The following is a 19457-nucleotide window of genomic DNA, read 5'->3' on the forward strand; positions in this document are numbered from 1 at the left end:
AGGAGGACGCAATTTTAAAAGGTGCCTCTTTCCCAGTTGGCAAAGGTTCACTTTATAAATACACTGTGACACTAGATTACTTAATTCTTAGTTAGAAAGTGAGCCATGACAGCACTGGAGAGCCTAGCCCCTGTGCCACCCTGGCCAGGACTGTAGAATGCTGCCCCCCCACCAATCACCCCCCTTACCGGTAATGTCCAGGGGCTGTGCATGGCCTCTGGAAGGCCAGGGAGGCCGTGCACAGCCTCCCAGACTCTCAGAGGGTGGTGGTAGGGGACCATGGGTGGCAGTGCCACTCCCAGAAGCATGGCACCCCAGGGTATTTGCCCCCTTGACCTCCCCCCAGGTACACCAGTGCATTACAGGATTCACATTCAACCTTTGGTTGAAGATATTCGGTCAAATGTTCACGTTTGAGCTCAAATAGATGCTCATGAGGATATTCTTTTTTAAAAAGTATAAGATTCTGGTCCCACTGCTCATGAGGATATTCTTTTTTAAAAAGTATAAGATTCTGGTCCCACAAATAAAGCTCATATGAGTAGTTCAAATGATTTGCCCATAAATGACAAATTCTACTATTAAGAGTGATTAAGAATTCAAATGAGCTGTACCAGTCATGACTCATTCCATCCTGACAGGAAAGCTTACTATGATTATGCTCAATGAGGTCTAAGAAATCAAACCAATGCCAGTAAATGTCAGTGTCAGTTTCAGGTGCTTAACTTCCTTACATAATTAGGATTCACAGCAAATGAGAAGATACTTGCAAAAGACCAGCACATACGTGATAATTCTGCACAGCAAACCTTGCATAACGTTGGCCAGTACCCCATCTAGCTGACCTCCATACCATCCCTGAACAACCTTTCCTCAATCTATAATACAGAAACTCAATCAACTGGAAGCCTATCTACTTGGATTTGTCCAAAAGATTTCAGGGCTAAAGTTACTAAGAAAGCAATTAAAGAATACGATTTCATTTCTCTTCCTGCGAAAGGGGATTTGTCAAAATATTTCTCAAGGTTATATCAAAATAGCTTTGGAAGAGAAAGAGAGAGTTTAACATCATCAGCTGGGGCTATTAAAAGCAACACTTCCTGTAAGCATTAGGAGGTTCTATACGGTACTTAGAAAATAGAAAGAATCTCCAGAGGTGGTGGTTCTTTGGTCTTCCCTAACACAACAGAAGTTCACAAAGACAGCCAACCTCTGAGAGGGGGCAAGGACCTGAGAAAGTAGAGCAATTTATTGAAGGGCTTCTGACCATACAGGTCATAAAGATAATTCGAGACAAACTGAAACGTATCCATTACAATGACTGGAAGGTGATGATAATTTCTGTGGGTACTTCACCCAAATTATCACATGCAGCACTGGAGGGTGGTATAGCACACAGACAGATAATGCTGTCTGTAGAGTCTTGGGAGACTTGGCCCATGGATATTGCAAGTCTAACTCCACTTCTAACCGAGCCCTTAGTGAGAAAAAAAAGAAAGAAAGCACTAGCCGTATATATTTTTACAGCCTTAGATGTTTTGGCCTAGAAGTTGGAGGGTTTCTTGCCTTTGTTCCAGGCAATTCCAACTAAGGAATTTAAACTTTTATATGCCACCTAGAATTTCCACATATGCCAAGATCTGGAGAACCCTCAGAGTGCAGAGTGTTTATCTAAAGAATTCTTTTACTCTCCTAGATGTACTTTAATGTCAGAATAGATACAAGTGATACAAAGATTGTGAGACAAATTAGGGCTCTCCTTAGAGGCTCTTGGGGACTTTTTACCTGGGCAGTTTGAAGATAACATAATAAATCAGCCAGGCTAAAACATCTTTAAGATTATTTCTGTAATGGAAAGGGGTTGGAGGAACCATAGGATTAATACAAATTTACATCTATGTTCATGCATATGAACATGGACTATATGCTGCTGTTGAGGTTTCACAGAGCAAACCAGAAATCGCATGAGAGACGATTTTCTTCAGTCTGAGCCTTGCAGCAGCAGCCTGTGGATGTGCACTGTCTCTGGGAGGTTCACAAACCCTGCAGTGGGGAGGGAAGCAGAGTGTGTGCCCATGATGCCCACTGACCACATGTGGCCGTCGGTTATGCGATCCCAGTGCAAGCCAGAAGGTCACAAAGTGGCGCATACCTGTAGTCCCAAAAGCCCTCAAACATACAGGCTCAATGTAGAAAGGTTGGGTTACGTGCCTAGGACTGAACTGCATATTATTAAGAAACTTAAGACTGGTTGATTATGCGTATAACACTGTTCAGGTAGCATCAAGCACACTTTGAAAAAAAAAACCAGTGTTCTTAAGGAAAGTGCATCAAGATCCATACCCGAGTATACATTCCCTGGAACTGAATGAAACAACACCATGGGTTTGTTACCACCATGTTACCACCTCTGGAGCTTAAGACCACTTTTGGAACTTCTTCATAGAAAAGGCCTTCGAAAACACACTCACTTGAGAGGTTTTTTTGTTTGTTTTTGTAAAGAGGGTCTATTTTAGCAAAAGGCATTCACTTTTTTGAGGATACTGTAAAGCTGATTTCCTTTGTATATGTATATTTTTAAATGATAACAAATTTGAGCCCCATGATTACCAGCCAATATGTTTGTTGGATGTTGTCTCTAAATGGATTCTTACTAGCCTTTCGTGCATTTGATTGTCAAGAGCTTCTATAAACTGCCTTTGCACACAGGAGTTTGACAGGACAAATCATAACAGAATTTGAATAAAGCCTATAGACACATTAATAGCTGCTTACCTACCAAAAACACTAAAATAAAAATTAAAAGTTGGAGCAGAGGCCCATTTTCTGGTTGGGAGAGAGACAAGGCCGTTTGCTAGCAGCTCCTTCATTCAACTGTTATGCAAGTGGCCTTGTCTCAGTATTGCAGCACACTTTCCTCCAACAGCGATAGCATGAAGAACACCCATGCTATTATATATTGCTGAGAAGACCCTTCTGGCCATAGTGCAAACTGGCCAGAGATTATGAGAGATTATAGAAGGGCTTGTCAGAGAGAATATCACCATCAAATACATGATAGCTACAACGTTCTACACACAAGAAAACAAAGAGAGAAAACCATATGAAGATCTAAAGATCAGCTGTTGATAGAAATTTCTACCCGTTTTATCTGAAAAGGTTAACAAATTACTTAAAAACACAATATCCAAAGAGCAGAATTACCATATATTGCTTCCCGCTCCATCCCAGGTGTCATGGTGGGCTCTTCTCCTTTGGAATCAGAATCTTTAAAAGAAGTCTCTTGAACTGCAAGGAAGAAAAGACAACCTCAGGGCAAGGTAACATCAGATGCAGAAGTTTAATCTAGAGATCTGACCTTGAATGACCAAGGGGCGGTGGGACCATTCTGTTTCTGGTTTTCCTGGTTATTCTTCACTTCCCCTCTTTTGGCAAAGTTACAACTGACAGAAATAGACACAGCGAGAAGCACATATGTTTGGAACTGTGAAGAAAAAGGTGGTGGTGGGACCACACATGGACTCACAAGCCCATAGTATGCATTTCTTAAAGAAACATGAGATGAATGGTGCTAGACATTGAAGTGTTGGCTGTGGAGGGGTCCGCGCTCCACCTCTCTTGTAATATGTGGGGGAAGCATTCACTGAACTGCCAGCTGTGGCTGTAGGAGGTCCTTCTGTGTCTTGCTGAGTGCTTCCCCATGGACTAACAAATTTTGGTTTTTTGTGTGCATTTTATTTTTCTGTATAGATTGGTCAGTCACACATTTCTTTTTATAGTTGGGAATCCTGTGGCTTGAAAAATGCCAAGCTTCCACAAACTGTACAGTGTGCAGCTTTTGAGTTGTCTTCCATCCTTGGTTTTTTGCATACGTGCCTCCCTCCCTTTTCCATCAGTCTAACACTGAACCACCACAAACTCTGTACTGAGAACAGAGCTCTGATCCATTGAGTAAAGGTCCTCTATGTGTGAAGCAACTGATAACACAGCTGTACACAGCAACTCTTTGTTCAGCACAAGACCTGCCTGAGCAGCTTGCAAAGGTAAACACCATGTTGGTCCAGCAAATCTTTCTCCACCCCCCTTCCACATTTTTTCCCATTTTGCTGTAGAATTAATTTCTGGCAGTTTGAACCATGCAGAACACTTCAACATGCTTCTTTGTTTGTAATTGCGTTACTACAACCCCGAGGGTACTCTAATATGCAACTGATTTTACAGGTGGCAAACAGGCTGTCTTGAAAATTCCCAGCACATCCATGCCTGATCAGATACTTGGATTCACATCTCCCATATCTAGCTTCTAGGCCAATGTTGTCAGGAGTTAGGAATCGTGAATGGCAACACGGTTACCACCACCATTGTGGAATGTATCCCAGTCCAGCAAGGAGAATGGTAAATTATTTCTCCAAGTATGCCTGAGAGCAGCTTGAAAGCCCCTTGGCATCCAGGGGCTCCAGCTAGGTAAACTGAGCACTTGCCTCTTCCTTGGCCTTGGCCCGAAGGGAGGCTGAAGATGTCAATATTCTGGTCAAGAGAAGGGGCTCCTGGAAAGTCTCTCAGGTCAGAAGGTAAGATAATGGGTGGTTTGCCCCATTTTGCCCTGTCACTGTGGATGCTGCCTTCTGCTTATCCACCAGCCATGCCCACAATTCCACCACATCTCCACAAGGTATTGTACTTCACAAATTCAAAACATCATGAAATAGTGCAGCAAATCCTCACTTAAAGATGTCAATAGGTTCTTGCAAACTGCAACTTTAAGAGAAACGACTTATAACGAAACCAGCTTTACAGTAGGTGAATTGATACATGTAAGAGTATATATGTAATTTAGAGTACATTTTACATATATATTATAGTAAATATGCAAAAGTCTTAAAATATAATTATAAAGAGTATATATGGTATATGTAAGAGTATAAGAGTTACGTTCCTATTTCTGGTCACAAAAACATCATCAAATTTCAAAATAAAGAACTAAACAACTTCTAATATTAAACAATGAAATAAATGTGAGCTTTCTGGGTGGGAGCAAACCACGCAGGCATGGGAAGAACATACAGGCAGTGGCCCTGGCTGGGAATCAATTTTTGTTTCTCATCAATGTTATAACACAATGACTTAAAACAGAATGGCTTTAAGAGAGGACTTGCTGTAGTAACTTGTCAAGTGGCTCTAATCCAGTCTTTTCTGGCTGAATTCCCAAAAGTAATTGTTCAGCAATAAAAATCCCAGTTTGGGCAGAGAAAACCTGCATTCAGTTTCACCTGTTCAATCATAAAGCTACCTGGTCCCCTCCCTCAGGGGCCAACTACAGATCACATACATAATGCATAAACACATGCATCAGGCTAGAGTTAAAAATGTTTAAAGAGCAACTTCAAGAGGGAGGAAGCAATGGGTGTCAGAGTGGTAATTAACAAAAGTCCACCTTCACTTCAAATCGGAACCCCCCACCTGCTTTTTGCCCAACTGGGTTCAAAACACCAGCAAACATGCATTTCAAACATTTGGCATAGGGTAGCAGGGGAGGGTGGAGTAACAGGAGATGAAGAAATGGTTAAAACACTCTGTTATCCTTGCCAGAAATGGCTTTTTTTTAAAACAAGAGCAGCACTGTGGCTAAGGTGCAGTAGTCTTAACTAGCCTTCCTCACAGAACTGTTGTATGAATTAAGTAGGATAATCCTCAGGTACCTTAGCCTGACTTTCTTGAAGGAAAGGCAGGATGTAAATGTGATTTTTTTAAAAAATTGTCCTCTCCCACATGCCTTTATGAACAAGTGAAGGAATGTACAGAATTCAGAACTATCCATGCAGTTAAACTATAGTGACTATAGTGACTAAAGTGACTATAGTCTTTAGTGACTTATATAGTGAACTATAAAGACTTCACTATTGTGAAGAAAAGAGATAAAGGAGCAAATGAGAGGGAAAACTGGTATTCTTGCCCATATCTTTGGCACCTATGCTAGGAAGAGCACATTCTATAGCAGGGGTGTCCAAACTTTTTAGCAGGAGGGCCACATCATCTCTGACACTGTGTCGGGGGCTGGGGAAAAAAATTAATTTATATTTCAAATTTGACTATATTTACATAAATGAATACATTAAAGATGGAACTTATACAAAAGAATAAATTCTACTGAGCTTATTTATAATACAAATATTTCTAGGCAGAGACACATCTTAGCAAGGCAGGGACACATGAGGAAATTTCTAGGCATAAACTCAACCCAGCAAGGTAGAAACACATGAGAAAATGTTTTTCACCAACCCCCCCCAGCACTTAACAAAAATGCACAGAACCAAGCCTATCAGAAACAGAGTTCCACCATTTGTGCAGAAGGCACACACCCAAATAAAGCAGGATACAGAAGTTAACCCAGAATAAGGATCTCACAAGCAACAGAGAGAAATGGGGGAGGGAATGTTTCTGACTTCCAGGAGCCACTAATTCACCCACCCACACACACACCAGGAGTAAGTTAACCCAGAATAAGGATCCACAAGCAACAGAGAGAAAGCAGCACATTCAAGTGGCCTGATGACTCACCCCCTCCACATGTGGCCTCCCCAACTCCCGGAGTGTGTGCTGGATGGGCAAGGCTTCTGCAGAACTTTCCCCACAAGAGCAGGAGAGCTCAATTTCAGTGTGAAAGCCAAAAAATACAAAATCAAAAGGAATAATTTGTTTGGGACTAATATGACGAATGCAGACTTAAAGTCTGATTCTTCACACCCCAGTCTTTTCATTCTCCTTCGTCCTTACTATAACAGCCCTTTGTAATCCCTACTCTTCCTTACAGGGGACTAAAAGCACAATCTAGTCCATATCTACTCACAAGCAAGATGTACTGTATTCAGTGGGGCTTACTCTCAGGAAAGTGTGTATAGGATTGCAATCCAACTGAAACTGCTCCCAATTGAGAAGTAATACAAGGTTATTAGTGCTTAAGAGCAACAGAGACATGCTAACTGGAGGGCCTTTGTCTGAACAAGCTTTTGTGAATCTTCATTCTCACTGGTGCAGGACTCCCAACAGACTCTGAAGTTCAGCACCTAGCATCTACCACTCTCTACAACTCTAGAAAATAAGACCCAGAAGTGGGGTGGGGGTAGGTGGGTGGAGGATTGGAGAAGAATCCTGTCCTGTTCAGGCCATTTCCTCGAGTTTCAGACTACTACGGGTATGTGCAATTACTCCTCATCCTCTTGGCCAAATTACTGGTTCTACATAATGAAGCCATAATAGTTTCTTTGCTTACAAAAAATAAGGTGACTGTTTGCTAAGTTATAAAATATTTTAAGACTATTTACTGTGGTTACTTCTTAAATACACTGCTGTTTTTGATTTATTTACCATATTTGTTTTTGCAATTTAATGTTAACATATTTCGGAACAAGCCTTTCTGTGAACTTGCTGTGGTCAGCAGTGCCCCGTTACTAAAACGCCCCCCCCCCAAAACCTAGGCTTGTGCCTTAACAATTATATCCCAAAAATTCAATCCTGCTTGAATTGATTTGCATTCAACCAGACTTAGGATTCTTCAAACTGAGAAGACTTACATGGATTGATCCCAGTGCAGCTGTGAGGTTGACTTTGCAGTCAACTGCAGATCCCTCTTGTGGAAACTGTTAACCACTGTTGTGCCATGAGGACTCCCTCTTTTGCTACATCCCTACCCCAAAACCAGAGTAGGCTTAAGGCCCAAGAAGCATCCAGTTTTCTTCCAATGAGCACCATGCATAAGCCTCACTGAAGAAGTAGCCCTATGAAACAAGCAAGCAAATCTCATGCATTCTTGCTTTACTCGAAATCCAAGGATTTTCTACATTTGTCCCTTTGAGACAGTCTCCCAAAGAACTGCTGCCCTGCTCACACTGCCCAGTGACATGAACAAGGGAAATGGAGAGTAAGCTAGGCATATTTGTCATAAGCCCCCATCAGCATGCTGGTTCACACTCAAAACTACCCTTTTGTTCGGTCAGCAAGATTGATATTTCTTTATAATGATTACCAGGAAGGATGAATCACTTGTCTGATGCAATCTTGTTGGATCTTTGTCACTCTGTAAGGTGCAAAGATAGTTGGGGTGCCAGACAAGATGGTACCTAAGCACCTTCTTGCACAATGCAAAGCCCAATCAGCTCTCTAGCTTATCAGGGAGCTGTGGACAAAGAAGCAGACTGGATGACACAACATGAGTAACAGGAAACTCTAGGATTTGGCCAAACACAAGTAAGAAGTTCATGATCAAGCTTACCAGGTGACGATGATGGTGGCAAAGAAACACAATTGCGTCCACAGGCTAATTGTTCAGCAGAGCTTTCCCAAGTGGTTCAGGACCCGCTCCAGCCTGGTCCACAGACTGATGCAAAGGAACCTCAGAAGCACACCAAGACACATTTGCTAAACACTTTGCATTTGCTTTGACCTAAGCACCATTAGTTCTGCAGTTCAGCTGATGGATGTGTTCAGGGCACAGACTACCTATTCCTTAAGGATGAATTTCAGTTGTTACTGGCTGAAGATATAGACAAGATCTTTGGAGGAACAGCCTCCCAATACCTGTTTGTTCAACCTTTGCCCTTCTTGACTTAGAACATTTAGTAGATGGAAATTGACTTGCTAAATCCAGAAGGTAATAAATGCCTCTTGGCAAGAGGAGGTCGTCCTAACCTCCCTGAAAAAGACAGTTTCGAGAATGTTCTTGATCTAATTCTCCTTGAACCGAAGAATTGCAGTTAACTATTGGCAAGTCACAAACATCCCCTTCTTGAGCAAGGTGCTCAAGTGGGCTATTGCCATGCAGTTTAGACATTCTTGGAAAGGGATGGTTATCTACTGGGTGTCTCACAAAAAATGTATACATATATTTTAATGAGCTCTAATTGATACATAGTTCATTGAAGAAAACCCGCAGCACTCGAGCATCTAAAGGAAGCAGATGTGGAACCAAATCAGTACATGTGGTGGCTGATGTTCACAGTGTATAGATACCAATGGGGAACATTTTCAGAACTTGATCTAATTTGTTAACTAATGAATTAAATGGGGGTCCAAACCTATCCAACTTTTCAGAGCTAATGCAGCTGCAATGCAGCCCCAAGTTAAGGGAACACTTCAGGATGCACCACACACCCCATTGGCATAGTTGCATCAGCAATGGAAAGTTGGACAGGACTGGGCCCTGTGTCACACAACTGCCTCTGTGTAGACCTAATGTAATATGGATGTGAATTATGGTATTATATGTATGAATTCTAGTACAATAAATTTGACACTATAAAGATTTTCCTGAGATGCCCTAATTATCAATTTCATTCTGGTTTCAAGTTCAGTTTTGCCACAGAAATGGCACTGGTCATTTGATGACCTTTGCCAGGAGAAGAACCGGGGAGTACAATCCTGTTAAATCTCAGGGAAATTTTAGCAACTTTCAATATTGCAAAACTATCACATCCTTCTGGATGTGCTCTCTGGGCTGGGAAACATGGTTTTATAGTAGTTCCTCCCTCTTCTACATGGAGCAGAAAACAGCAGAAGATGGTGCTGAGGTACTAGTATTTAACTGAGCGGCATTTATATTATTCAGCCCACACAGTTCTGCCCTACATGCTTTTTTGCATCTGTATCAAACAGCTGAGCTAGGTAAACCAGGGATATGAAGTGAGGTCTATCATCAAGATGTTAATGACACACAGCTCTGCTTCTCCTTTGCATGTCTCAGGTGAGTCAGTGAAGTGCTTAACCTGTGTCTGGGATCCATAATGGAATGGATAAGGGTCAATAAACCCTAAATCCTGAGAAGACAAAATGTTCTGTTGGTAAACTGTTGCCAAAGGACTGCCACCCCCCATACCAATCTGGCCACACACACATTTGGAGATTCTCCTCTGGATACCCCTTCCATCAGAGACAGAGGCAACATGAGAGAGATAACCTCCTCAGCTGTGGCACCCCACATAGAATGCTCTTCCCATGGATGTTTGCCTGGTCTTATGTCTTTTCAATGCCTGGTGAAGATCTCATCAACTCAGGCTTTTAATCATTTGTAATTTTTTTTATGCTACCTTGATTCTACTGTTTTTTTTATTTTGCTTTTACTGTTTTATCTTCATGGTTAGGCAGCCCATAAATATGTGCACTGAAAGCATGGTACAAATCTATGTAAGAAATGCTGTGCAAAATGATAAATCTAAGAGAGGAAAACAGTAAATATTCTGGGGCTAATTTTTCCCTATCATGTACGAAGTGCTACTCAAAAACACTATCTCCCTTGCACAAAATGCTACATAAAGAGTCAGAAACTGAAATATTGCAATGAATAGATTTGCACTAAAGGATTAATAATTGTAAAACACATAGACTGCTCTACTATCTCAGACCAAAGGCACATCTAGTCCAGCATTCTATTTTCAACACAGACCAGCCTGATGTCTCTAGGAGCTTGCAGATAGAGCATAACAAAAACACTCCTCATTTGTCTATCCCCAGCATTTGGTATTTAGAGGTATACTTTTTCTATATACGGAGGTTTCCGCTGTAAGGACAAGATGCAGCATCCCTGTATACTTGGAGTCTTAGCAACAAGACAAAGGTTTAGGGCTCAAAAGCTCAGACAGATGGGAGGATTTAGGGTTTAATTCTAAACCCACTTATCTGGAAATAAATCCCACTGAAATCAAACTGGCCTTGAATTCAAGCAAACATGCCCAGAGCAGTTGTAAATATCTCAAGTCACATGCAAACAATCACCTAGTTTCATCATCATCAAACTAGAAGAGGGCCCCCTCCATTCTTCTAGTTCAGTATAAAACCTGGGATGGACAACCTTGCAACTGCTCTTGGTGTATACTGAAACACTGGCTAAGATTACGGAATGGATGGAGGCACAGGGAGGAAGAGAGATGAGGAAAAGAAGGGGTAAACAATAATCTCTTTTAGAAGGGAAGACACATTCACTCCCTCAGGTCATACTGACTTGCAAATCTGATTGGTTTAGGAATTTTTTGTTTTATATGTGGTTATTATGTCAAAGAAAAAAGTGTAATTAGATTGGAGAATTAGATTGGCGTTGAAATAGCTGAGGTGATAATTTTGGTAATTAGATTATTTTGTTTTAATATTAATGAGCAAATGAAGTTAGTTTACGCTTGGTAGAAAGTGAATATTTAGAAAATATAGTATAGGGCATTAGGGAACATTTATTGTATATTATATAAATAAATTGATAAATCAATAAGAGGTAGAAACAGATGAGTAAGTAGATTAGGAGATATACGTAGTATAATTAATTAGTAATGGCATATGGTATTTAGCACTCCTAAATGTATGTTGTATGTTTGTGTGTGTTAATAAAAAAATTTTTAAAAGAGCCATGCTGGATCAGGCCAAGGGCCCATCTAGTCCAGCTTCCTGGATCTCACAGTGGACCACCAAATGCCCCAGGGAGCACACAAGACAACAAGAAACCTGCATCCTGCTGCCCTCCCCTGCATCTGGCATTCTGACATAGCCCATTTCTAAAACCAGGAGGTTGCATATACACATCATGGCTTGTAACCCATAATGGATTTTTCCTTCAGAAACTTGTCCAATCCTCTTTTAAAGGTGTCCAGGCCAGATGCCATCTCCACATCCTATGGCAATGAGTTCCACAGACCAACTACACGCTGAGTAAAGAAATATTTTCTTTTGCCTGTCCTAACTCTCCTAACACTCAAATAAGTCTCTTTCACACACACCCTCTGCCAGCTCCCTCATTTCCAACTCACTTTTGCTACTTAAGTCATTTCTGCAACATTAAGCAGAAATGGCTTAAGTAGCAAAAGTGAGTTGGAAATGAGGGAGCTGGCAGAGGGTGTGTGTGGGAGTCAGAGAGAGAGAGAGAGAGAGAGAGAGAGAGAGAGAGAGAGAGACTGACCTATTTTATTTCCCATGCATCACATATACTACTTAGCAACTATGGTGTAAGGTCCCCCAATTTCCCCTGCTGGCGCTGAGGATGTTTGGGGGCTCTTAAATATATTTCATGATACTCCATCAAGTTGGAAATGCAGAACAACACAGGGCTCATCCCCTATAGAATAAACCCTTTCAAAGAGCAAATACAACAGCCAGGCTCTTCTTGAAGCCCATTTCTGCCTGGTCCATTTGATCCCTGTTGCGTATATACAACGTTGGGCAGAAAAGGCTTAGGCTACAAGCCTATCCACCTGGGAGTAAGCCCCATAGACTATAATGGGACTTACTTCTGAGTAGACATGCATAGGATTGGGCTCATGGCCTGCAACCCTACCCACACTTTCCTGGGAGTAAGCCCCACTGAACAAAATGGGCCTTACTTCCGAGTAGACGTGCCTATGCTTCTGCCCTTCAGGCTGACGCCCTGGTTCTCAGCACCATTTGCTGACTGGACTGGGCTTCCTTGTTTCAAGCCAGCACACTGGAGACATGCGGCTTATCCCGGGCTGTTCACTGGGGGCGACTGCCTTCCTACGCACCGCGCCTACGACGCTGCCCATTTGTTCCAGCCCCCCTCGGTCTACAAGCACACCACGTGCGCACCCCCGACCAAGGAAGGCCCCCCGTCCCTCTCCACCTTGACGTGCCCACAGCCCCCTCCCTGCACGGCGAACGCACGGCACCCCCAGCAGCTGCGCCCTCCAATGCGCGCGCGCGCCAGGACGCACTGAAGGGGAGCCCAGCTTTCCCCGCAGCCCCTCACCTGCAGCCAGAGACGCCCCTCCTGCGGCGCCCGTCCCGCTCCATGGCTCAACTCCAGGAGCTCGGGAACCCGGCTCCTCGCTCTCATTGGCTCCGCCGGGCGCCAGAGGGAAAGAGGGCGGCGCGCCCCTGCCGCGGCTCCGCCAGGGCGACCAGGCACTGCCCTAGAGCTCGCCGAGGCTAGAGTCGCGCCCAGGCTCGGCTGTGTGGCAGCCCGAGCCCCTGCTTGTCTGCTCAGGAGTAAGTCCCATTGAGATCAGTGGGGCTTACTCCCAGGAAAGTGTGCATAGCACTGCAGCCTTGGGCTGTGGCTGCAGCAGCGGCAGCAAGAAGAAGGAGCCTGGCAGATATTTTAAAGGCAATTAATAATTATTAATAATTAATTAACAAGTGATAATTAATTAATAATTAAGGTGATAATATTCATTATTATCATTCATTATTAATCAACATAATAATTACGTAATTGATTATTTATTAAAATAATATTTTAATATTGTATTTAATAATATAATAAATAATAAAATTAAAATATTTTATTGTTTATTAAAATATTGTTTATTATATATAATTGATAATTAATAATTGAGGTGATAATATATTAATTATGCTATTATATAATATATTATTATTTTATTATTTTATATTATTATATAATAATAATAATTAATATTATTAATGAATATAATAATTACATGATTGATTATTATTTATTAAAATAATATTTTAATATTGTATTTAATTATATGATAAAATAATTAAAATATAATATATAATAATATACTGCTTTTCAACCAAAAGTTCACAAAGCAGTTTACAGATCATCTTTCATGGATCAAAGCCCACTTCATCCAATTAATGTTAACAAGCTGGGGAAGGTATATGATCACCATCATGAGGGATGCTCTTTTCTCTCTCACACACCAGAACCAGGGGATATCCACTAAAATTGAGTGGCAGGAAAGTTAGAGCAGACAAAAAGAAATCTTGCTTTACCCAGTGTGTCATTAGTCTCTGGAACTCCATGCCACAGGATGAGGGTGACTGGATAAAATAGAGGAGAGAGTGGCTATACCTTTAAGCATTGTGTAGAAGAGGGAATGTTGGCAGGTGCAGCTCAACATGGAAGGGTTTAAAAAGCTGCACCTGCCAACATTCCCTCTTCTGCACAATGCCACTCTGTCCTTCATTGTATTTGATCACCCTGCACAGGCTGTGGTGGTGGCACCTGGTCAGGGATTGGACAAATTTCTGGAGGAAAAGTCCATCACGAGTTACAAGCCATGATGGGTATGTGTAACCTCCTTGTTTTAAAACCAGACTACCTAAGAAGGCCAGATGCAAGGGAGGGCACCAGGATGCAGGTCTCTTGTTGTCTTGTGTACTCCCTGTGGCATCTGGTAGGCCCCTGTGAGATACAGGAAGCTGGACTAGATGATACAGGAGTTTAGCTTGATCCAGCAGGGCTCTTCTTATATTCTCATGTCTGCTGTTGTGAATTGTCACCATGCTTACTTTACCTACATTTCAGTTTTACATAGAATCATGACAGGATGTACCTCTTGCAGTTTGTGGCCATATGGCCCCAAAGCTTACAGGTTTTTGCTCTTTTATTCATGCTTCATATATCTGTTAAGTGCATGCATCTGATTAAACCATTTTTGCCCACCATTGCATTTACACAACAGGGATCAAATGTGTACACCTGTGGGTTGGGCAGAAATGAGTTAAGTGTGTCTAGTCCATGAAAAAGTATGCTGAATCAGGTTTTAAGGGGCCACAAGGCTCTTTGTTGTTTTTACAGAGCATCTGAACTTTCTCTCCTACAAGTCTAGAATGGGAGGGGGAGTGTTGTTCCCCCACTCCCTTCATGGCCTCTGTGTAGTCAGATATAGTAGAATTCTGCACGTGTGCAGAGCAGACTCTGGAAGCTTCCAGAACTTTCTATACATGTCTACTCTGAAATAAGTTCCTCTGTGTTCATTGGGGCCTACTCCCAGGAAAAGTATGCATACGTTCTGTCCCTACTCTCAAGTGTGGGCATGTACACTATGTACCTTGAAGGAAGGGGAGAATGACCAATCCTTCAGTTCCTTTTGTGACCACCACTGAAGGGACACTATCAGGAATGCTTTTTTTTTTGTCCTTTGTCTCTCCCCCCCCCCCATGATGAGACTTTTTCTTCAGGTTTCATCTTCATTCTTTATCTTGTTCTAGTAATAGCTAGTTGTTTTTTTTACAAAAGCAAGCAAAAAAAAAAGTTAGTGGGATAGTTTGCCCTACCTCATTGTATGGCAAGCAGGCTCACCCTTAACCTATTTCTGCCCAGCCCACAGGTATACACATTTGATCCCTGTTGGGTATATGCAATGTTGGGCAGAAATGGCTTTAAAAAGCATCACTGCTATGAGATAAAACTCCCCTCTGTTGACTGGCACACTTGCCTTTTCTGTTAGAGAGAGAGCCCTGTTGGGGACAGGTGCAAAAACATTTCCAGTCAGATAAGGAAGAACAGAGAGTTTTGTCTCTCATGTTAGTGTTTTAGGAGCCAGCCCATATACACCCACTGCAGTGATGTCAAAGTTTCCTGCAAACCAACCTCCTTTTCCATCCGTGCCACCAGCTTCTTTAAAACAGGCAAGTCAGATGGCACCCGAATCCTCACCAGAGAGCCCTAGGACTGAGTCAATGCCCAGAAGGGGTACATAGTATCAACATCAGGTGGAGAATGTTGACCCACTTTGTACAACTCTGTACAAGTGAGGGCATCCTCCCCAATGCTTTTTGACAGTCTGAAGGTGAAAAAAGATGGTTAAGAAAAAGCCTTCCTTCATACTATCCACTTTCCAGAGATTTAAGCAGATGTGCAGATTGCAAGAGGAGGGGTGTTCCTTTCTGTTCAGCCATCTGAAGCTAAACATCCTCATAGCTAAACATGCCTCGGCCAACAAGAAGAAAACCCATTAGGTTTCCATAGCGTCAAGGATAGGAAGTTAGATGCGACAGCAAGGAAGTTCTATATACCACTGCTGCCATGAATACCAAAACTGCCAACTTCTTTTCTGGTCTACCAAGATATCAGCATTCTCTTTGGCAAAAAGTATCTCAGTTTTAGAACAAACTAGGTGAGTGTAAAATCATCAATAACTTCCCATGTGGTGATTCTAAACTGGCAAAACAACAGGTCAACAGAGTAAAACATCTTGTAGAGTGTTCATCTAAAACAGGGGTGTCCAAAGTTTTTGGTAGGAGGGCCACATCATCTCTCTGACACTGTGTCGAGGGCGGGGGGGGGGGAAGAATTAATTTACATTTAAAATTTGAATAAATTGACATAAGTTTGCATAAATGAATACATTTATATTAAAGATGAACTTATATGAATGAATGAAGGTCTTGCAATAGCTCAAGGTCTATAAAAGGCCTTGCACAAAGCAAGGCTGACATTTCCTTTGCTGCCACTACTGCATCACAGACGTGAAACAGCAAGCAGCGGAGGGAGCCCTCATCCCACAGCTCATTCGAGAGGTCAGTTGCCCTCACACTGAGAGCAGTTGCATCGGGCCAGTGTGAGCTCCAACAAATCTCCAGAGGGCCAGAGGCTCATTGGAGACTGGGAGCTCCCTGAAGGCTGCATTGAGAGTCCTTGAGGTCCGCAAGTGGCCCCAGGGTCGGGGTTTGGGCACCCCTGAACTAAAACCATGGCTGGCACCATAGCTCTCCAGAGGCATGTGTGATTATGTCCTGCCTCCCTTCTCCCAGACACCAAGATGTGTACTGAACCCCACCTTTTGCTAAGGAGGGCCTGCTTACTGCTGCCACCACCACCAATTCCCTCAAACATCTGAAAAGGACCCAGGGGACAGCAAAGGCTTGGAGATGTTATAGATGTACTAACTGGCGTGCCATAGAATTTACATGCCTTCTACCCTCAGGTATGTTCCAGGCCACCCAGCCATCCCAACTTCTCCTAGACCTAAATAAAATATATGCTCTTCTTGGAAATGAGCAATGAAGTGCCAGTGCTTCTTAGCATCCCTGAGAATTTTACTGATATTATTTGTCAAGACAAGAGGGGACTCCCAAGAGAATGCAGGTTGACCCAAGGAAGTAGAGCCTAGTAGTTAGCATCCTTACCCCTTTCCTACTCCCCACTTTCCTTTGTTGGACAAGCAGCCGAATGGGGGAAAAACTTGGTAGAATGTACCCTTGACAAGACCAGGCAGAGGGAGGCCTTCTGGGCAAAACCACCCTCTCAGGAGAACCCCAGGGGTTCCTATTTAGAATCTCTCACAGTAGCATCTGCAGCGGAAGATGTACAATCCACTGAACCTCACTGTAACCAGGGACAAGGCAGATCAGTGACTAAAGCAACCTTTTTTTATTAAAAGTTGGAACAACAGCAGGGGAACAAAGGTGATCAAAAGTGGCAGCTGGGAAGACTTTGCAAAACAGACTGAAATGAACCAGAAAACCTGATATGTTTTTCATCCTGATAAAGTAATGTTGAGACCAGACATTACTTTCCTATCTCAGGTGATTTCAGCATTCCACATTAACCAAGATTTAATGTTAAATGTTTCTTTTAAAAGCCACTTTAGGAGAGAAAACTCCACATAGATTGGATGTTAAGTGAGCCCATTCCTTCTGCATTCATAGAATTGCTGCATTCCAGACACAAAAGATGATTAATCTGGTACCAGGATCCTGCAAGGGCAAAAAAAAATCTCCCACAGTCTGATTCACTAGATAACTTGGGCTGTAATCCTAAATGTACTTACTAAAGTATAAGTCCCATTGAGCTTTGGGAGATTTACTTCTGAGTCAACACACTTGACTGTGCTGGAAGACTATCTCCCTGGCTTACCAGTTGGTCAAGAAGTAGCTACCAGCTTCCTCAAAAGGGCATTCTACCAGAGTAGTTTTGCTGCATGTCTGAGAGCTTCTCTGTTCTGGGAGCTTTGAGAGCAGCAATGCAACCTATGCCATCCTCAAGCACTTTGTCCTGAACATGAGGTTGAGAGCTGATGTTTTGTTTGAATACTCCGTTTTGCAGAACATCTTTTGATTGACCTGCATTCATCTCCAGATAAGGAGGGAGGTAGCTGGTCTCTACACTATATGACTGCATAGAGACCACGAAGGAGAAGTTATGTTCTGCAAACACACAACCATCTCCTTGGCAAATCTGGCTCCAGTTGTTGGATCTTTCTTCAAATACTTCAGTTGGAACGTAGCAGCATGGTGGTTCTCAAAGGAACTGAGGGATTGGGTGTTCTTCCCACACTCAAGGTACATGGTGTGCAAGGGGTTTCCATTGCTTGAAAACAGAGGTAGGATGCTTGACAACATTTTGAATGCTTCCAAGGTCAACGTTCACTTGAATTGGGAGAATGTAAAGAAGAGCACTTGGAAACACCATTGGGATGGGACTCACCCCCTTTCAAGCAGCTTGACTCATGATGTGGCTCATTTTGTAAACAAATGTCAACATGAATTTTGATTTAGCTTGTCTTGTGAATGCTTCAGTACACTTTGAGATCAAGACCCAATTGGTCCTGCAACTTTATGTTTTAAAGCAGATTGAAACTGGATGTACCTTTTTAGTTACAAGCTCTTTGAATAACCGAGTTAGAAAGGAATCATAGGTAGAGATGAATGAATGCAAAGGAGCACAGGGCACCTATACGTTTAACAGCTTTTAAAGGGATATTCTAGCAAGTGCAGTTTGTTATGCAGGGGTAGGAAAGGCATCTGCTGAAATCCTTCTTCTATATAGATAAAAGGTTCTGCTCCTTTTGCATTGTTTGCCTGCCTTAACACCAGTCTGCTCTTCAACTGCACCATCCCTAGTCAGACCTGCTCATGCAAGCCAGATCACAGTTTGCCAGACAGCAGAGAAGTATTTGTGGAGCAAAAGCAGACTAAGGCTGCAATCCTAACCTCACTTTCCTGGGAGTAAGTCCCATTGAACACAATAGGACTTACCTCTGTGAAGACCTGATTAGGATTGTGCCCTTCAGCAATCAAGTCAAGCTACATGCTATTAGGGAAAGCAAAAAAATCAAGAAAAAAATGAATATGGACAGCCCAGAACAGAAAGCACCCCTCAATCTGCATCTCTATTTAGTCTTTGCAACCCAAAAACCAAACACTGATACTTACCCAGTTCACAGTCCGGCTTTGGGAGGGTTTTTTTAGGCATTTTACAGAAGAGGTGTTAGCTTCTTGCACCACTGTTCCTCAACCAAGGAAGGAAATCCCACTCCCCTTTCACTATATACAAGTGTCTCTGATTGATAAGATAAGGCCCCTTCAGTCCTGCCTTTCTCAGGCTGGCAGTGGGCAGGGCAGGTTTGTGTCTGAAATATCTTTGAGAAACCAATAAAACATTTGCATTTCGTTTAAAGGCATAAATGCACTTCTTATTAGTGTCAAGCCAGCCAGAAAACAATTACATAACTGACTCTAGGAATTAATGGGAAATTAATTGCGCACAAGAAACTTTGATCCCTGGTCTTTTCATGATGTAATTAACTACTCTGAACTTGGACACAGTAGGGTTATTCTGGGAATGTGTTAATGATATGAGGAAGAGAATTTAAAATGCAATTTCATGAAAATTAAGGTACTCTGATATCCTGAACCCTCACTGGATTGTGCTGGCCTTTTTTCTTTTTGCCAATTAGGATCAGCACTTGGCACCAGTGCATATTTTCCAT

The 19457-nt window shown here is 42.4% G+C and overlaps 1 protein-coding gene across 5 annotated transcripts in view; it reads right to left on the reverse strand.

Moving 5' to 3' along the window:
* The window catches only part of SLC11A2 (solute carrier family 11 member 2), a 68124-nt gene that overhangs the window by 44798 nt on the left and 3869 nt on the right, over window positions 1-19457 (reverse strand). For 3 of the 5 annotated variants that reach the window (XM_066617484.1, XM_066617481.1, XM_066617485.1), the window contains exons 1-2: window positions 12737-12829; window positions 3205-3288 (exon numbers count right to left, since the gene is read on the reverse strand). In XM_066617484.1, the coding sequence (XP_066473581.1) occupies window positions 3205-3238 (34 nt within the window). In that variant the 5' untranslated portion in view covers window positions 3239-3288; window positions 12737-12829. Of the gene's footprint in view, window positions 1-3204; window positions 3289-12353; window positions 12420-12736; window positions 12830-19457 lie in introns of those variants that run through there. The other 2 variants (XM_066617483.1, XM_066617482.1) reach the window with 2 other exon arrangements.

Source organism: Tiliqua scincoides, chromosome 2 (genome assembly GCF_035046505.1).
Source record: "Tiliqua scincoides isolate rTilSci1 chromosome 2, rTilSci1.hap2, whole genome shotgun sequence".
NCBI lineage: Eukaryota > Metazoa > Chordata > Lepidosauria > Squamata > Scincidae > Tiliqua > Tiliqua scincoides.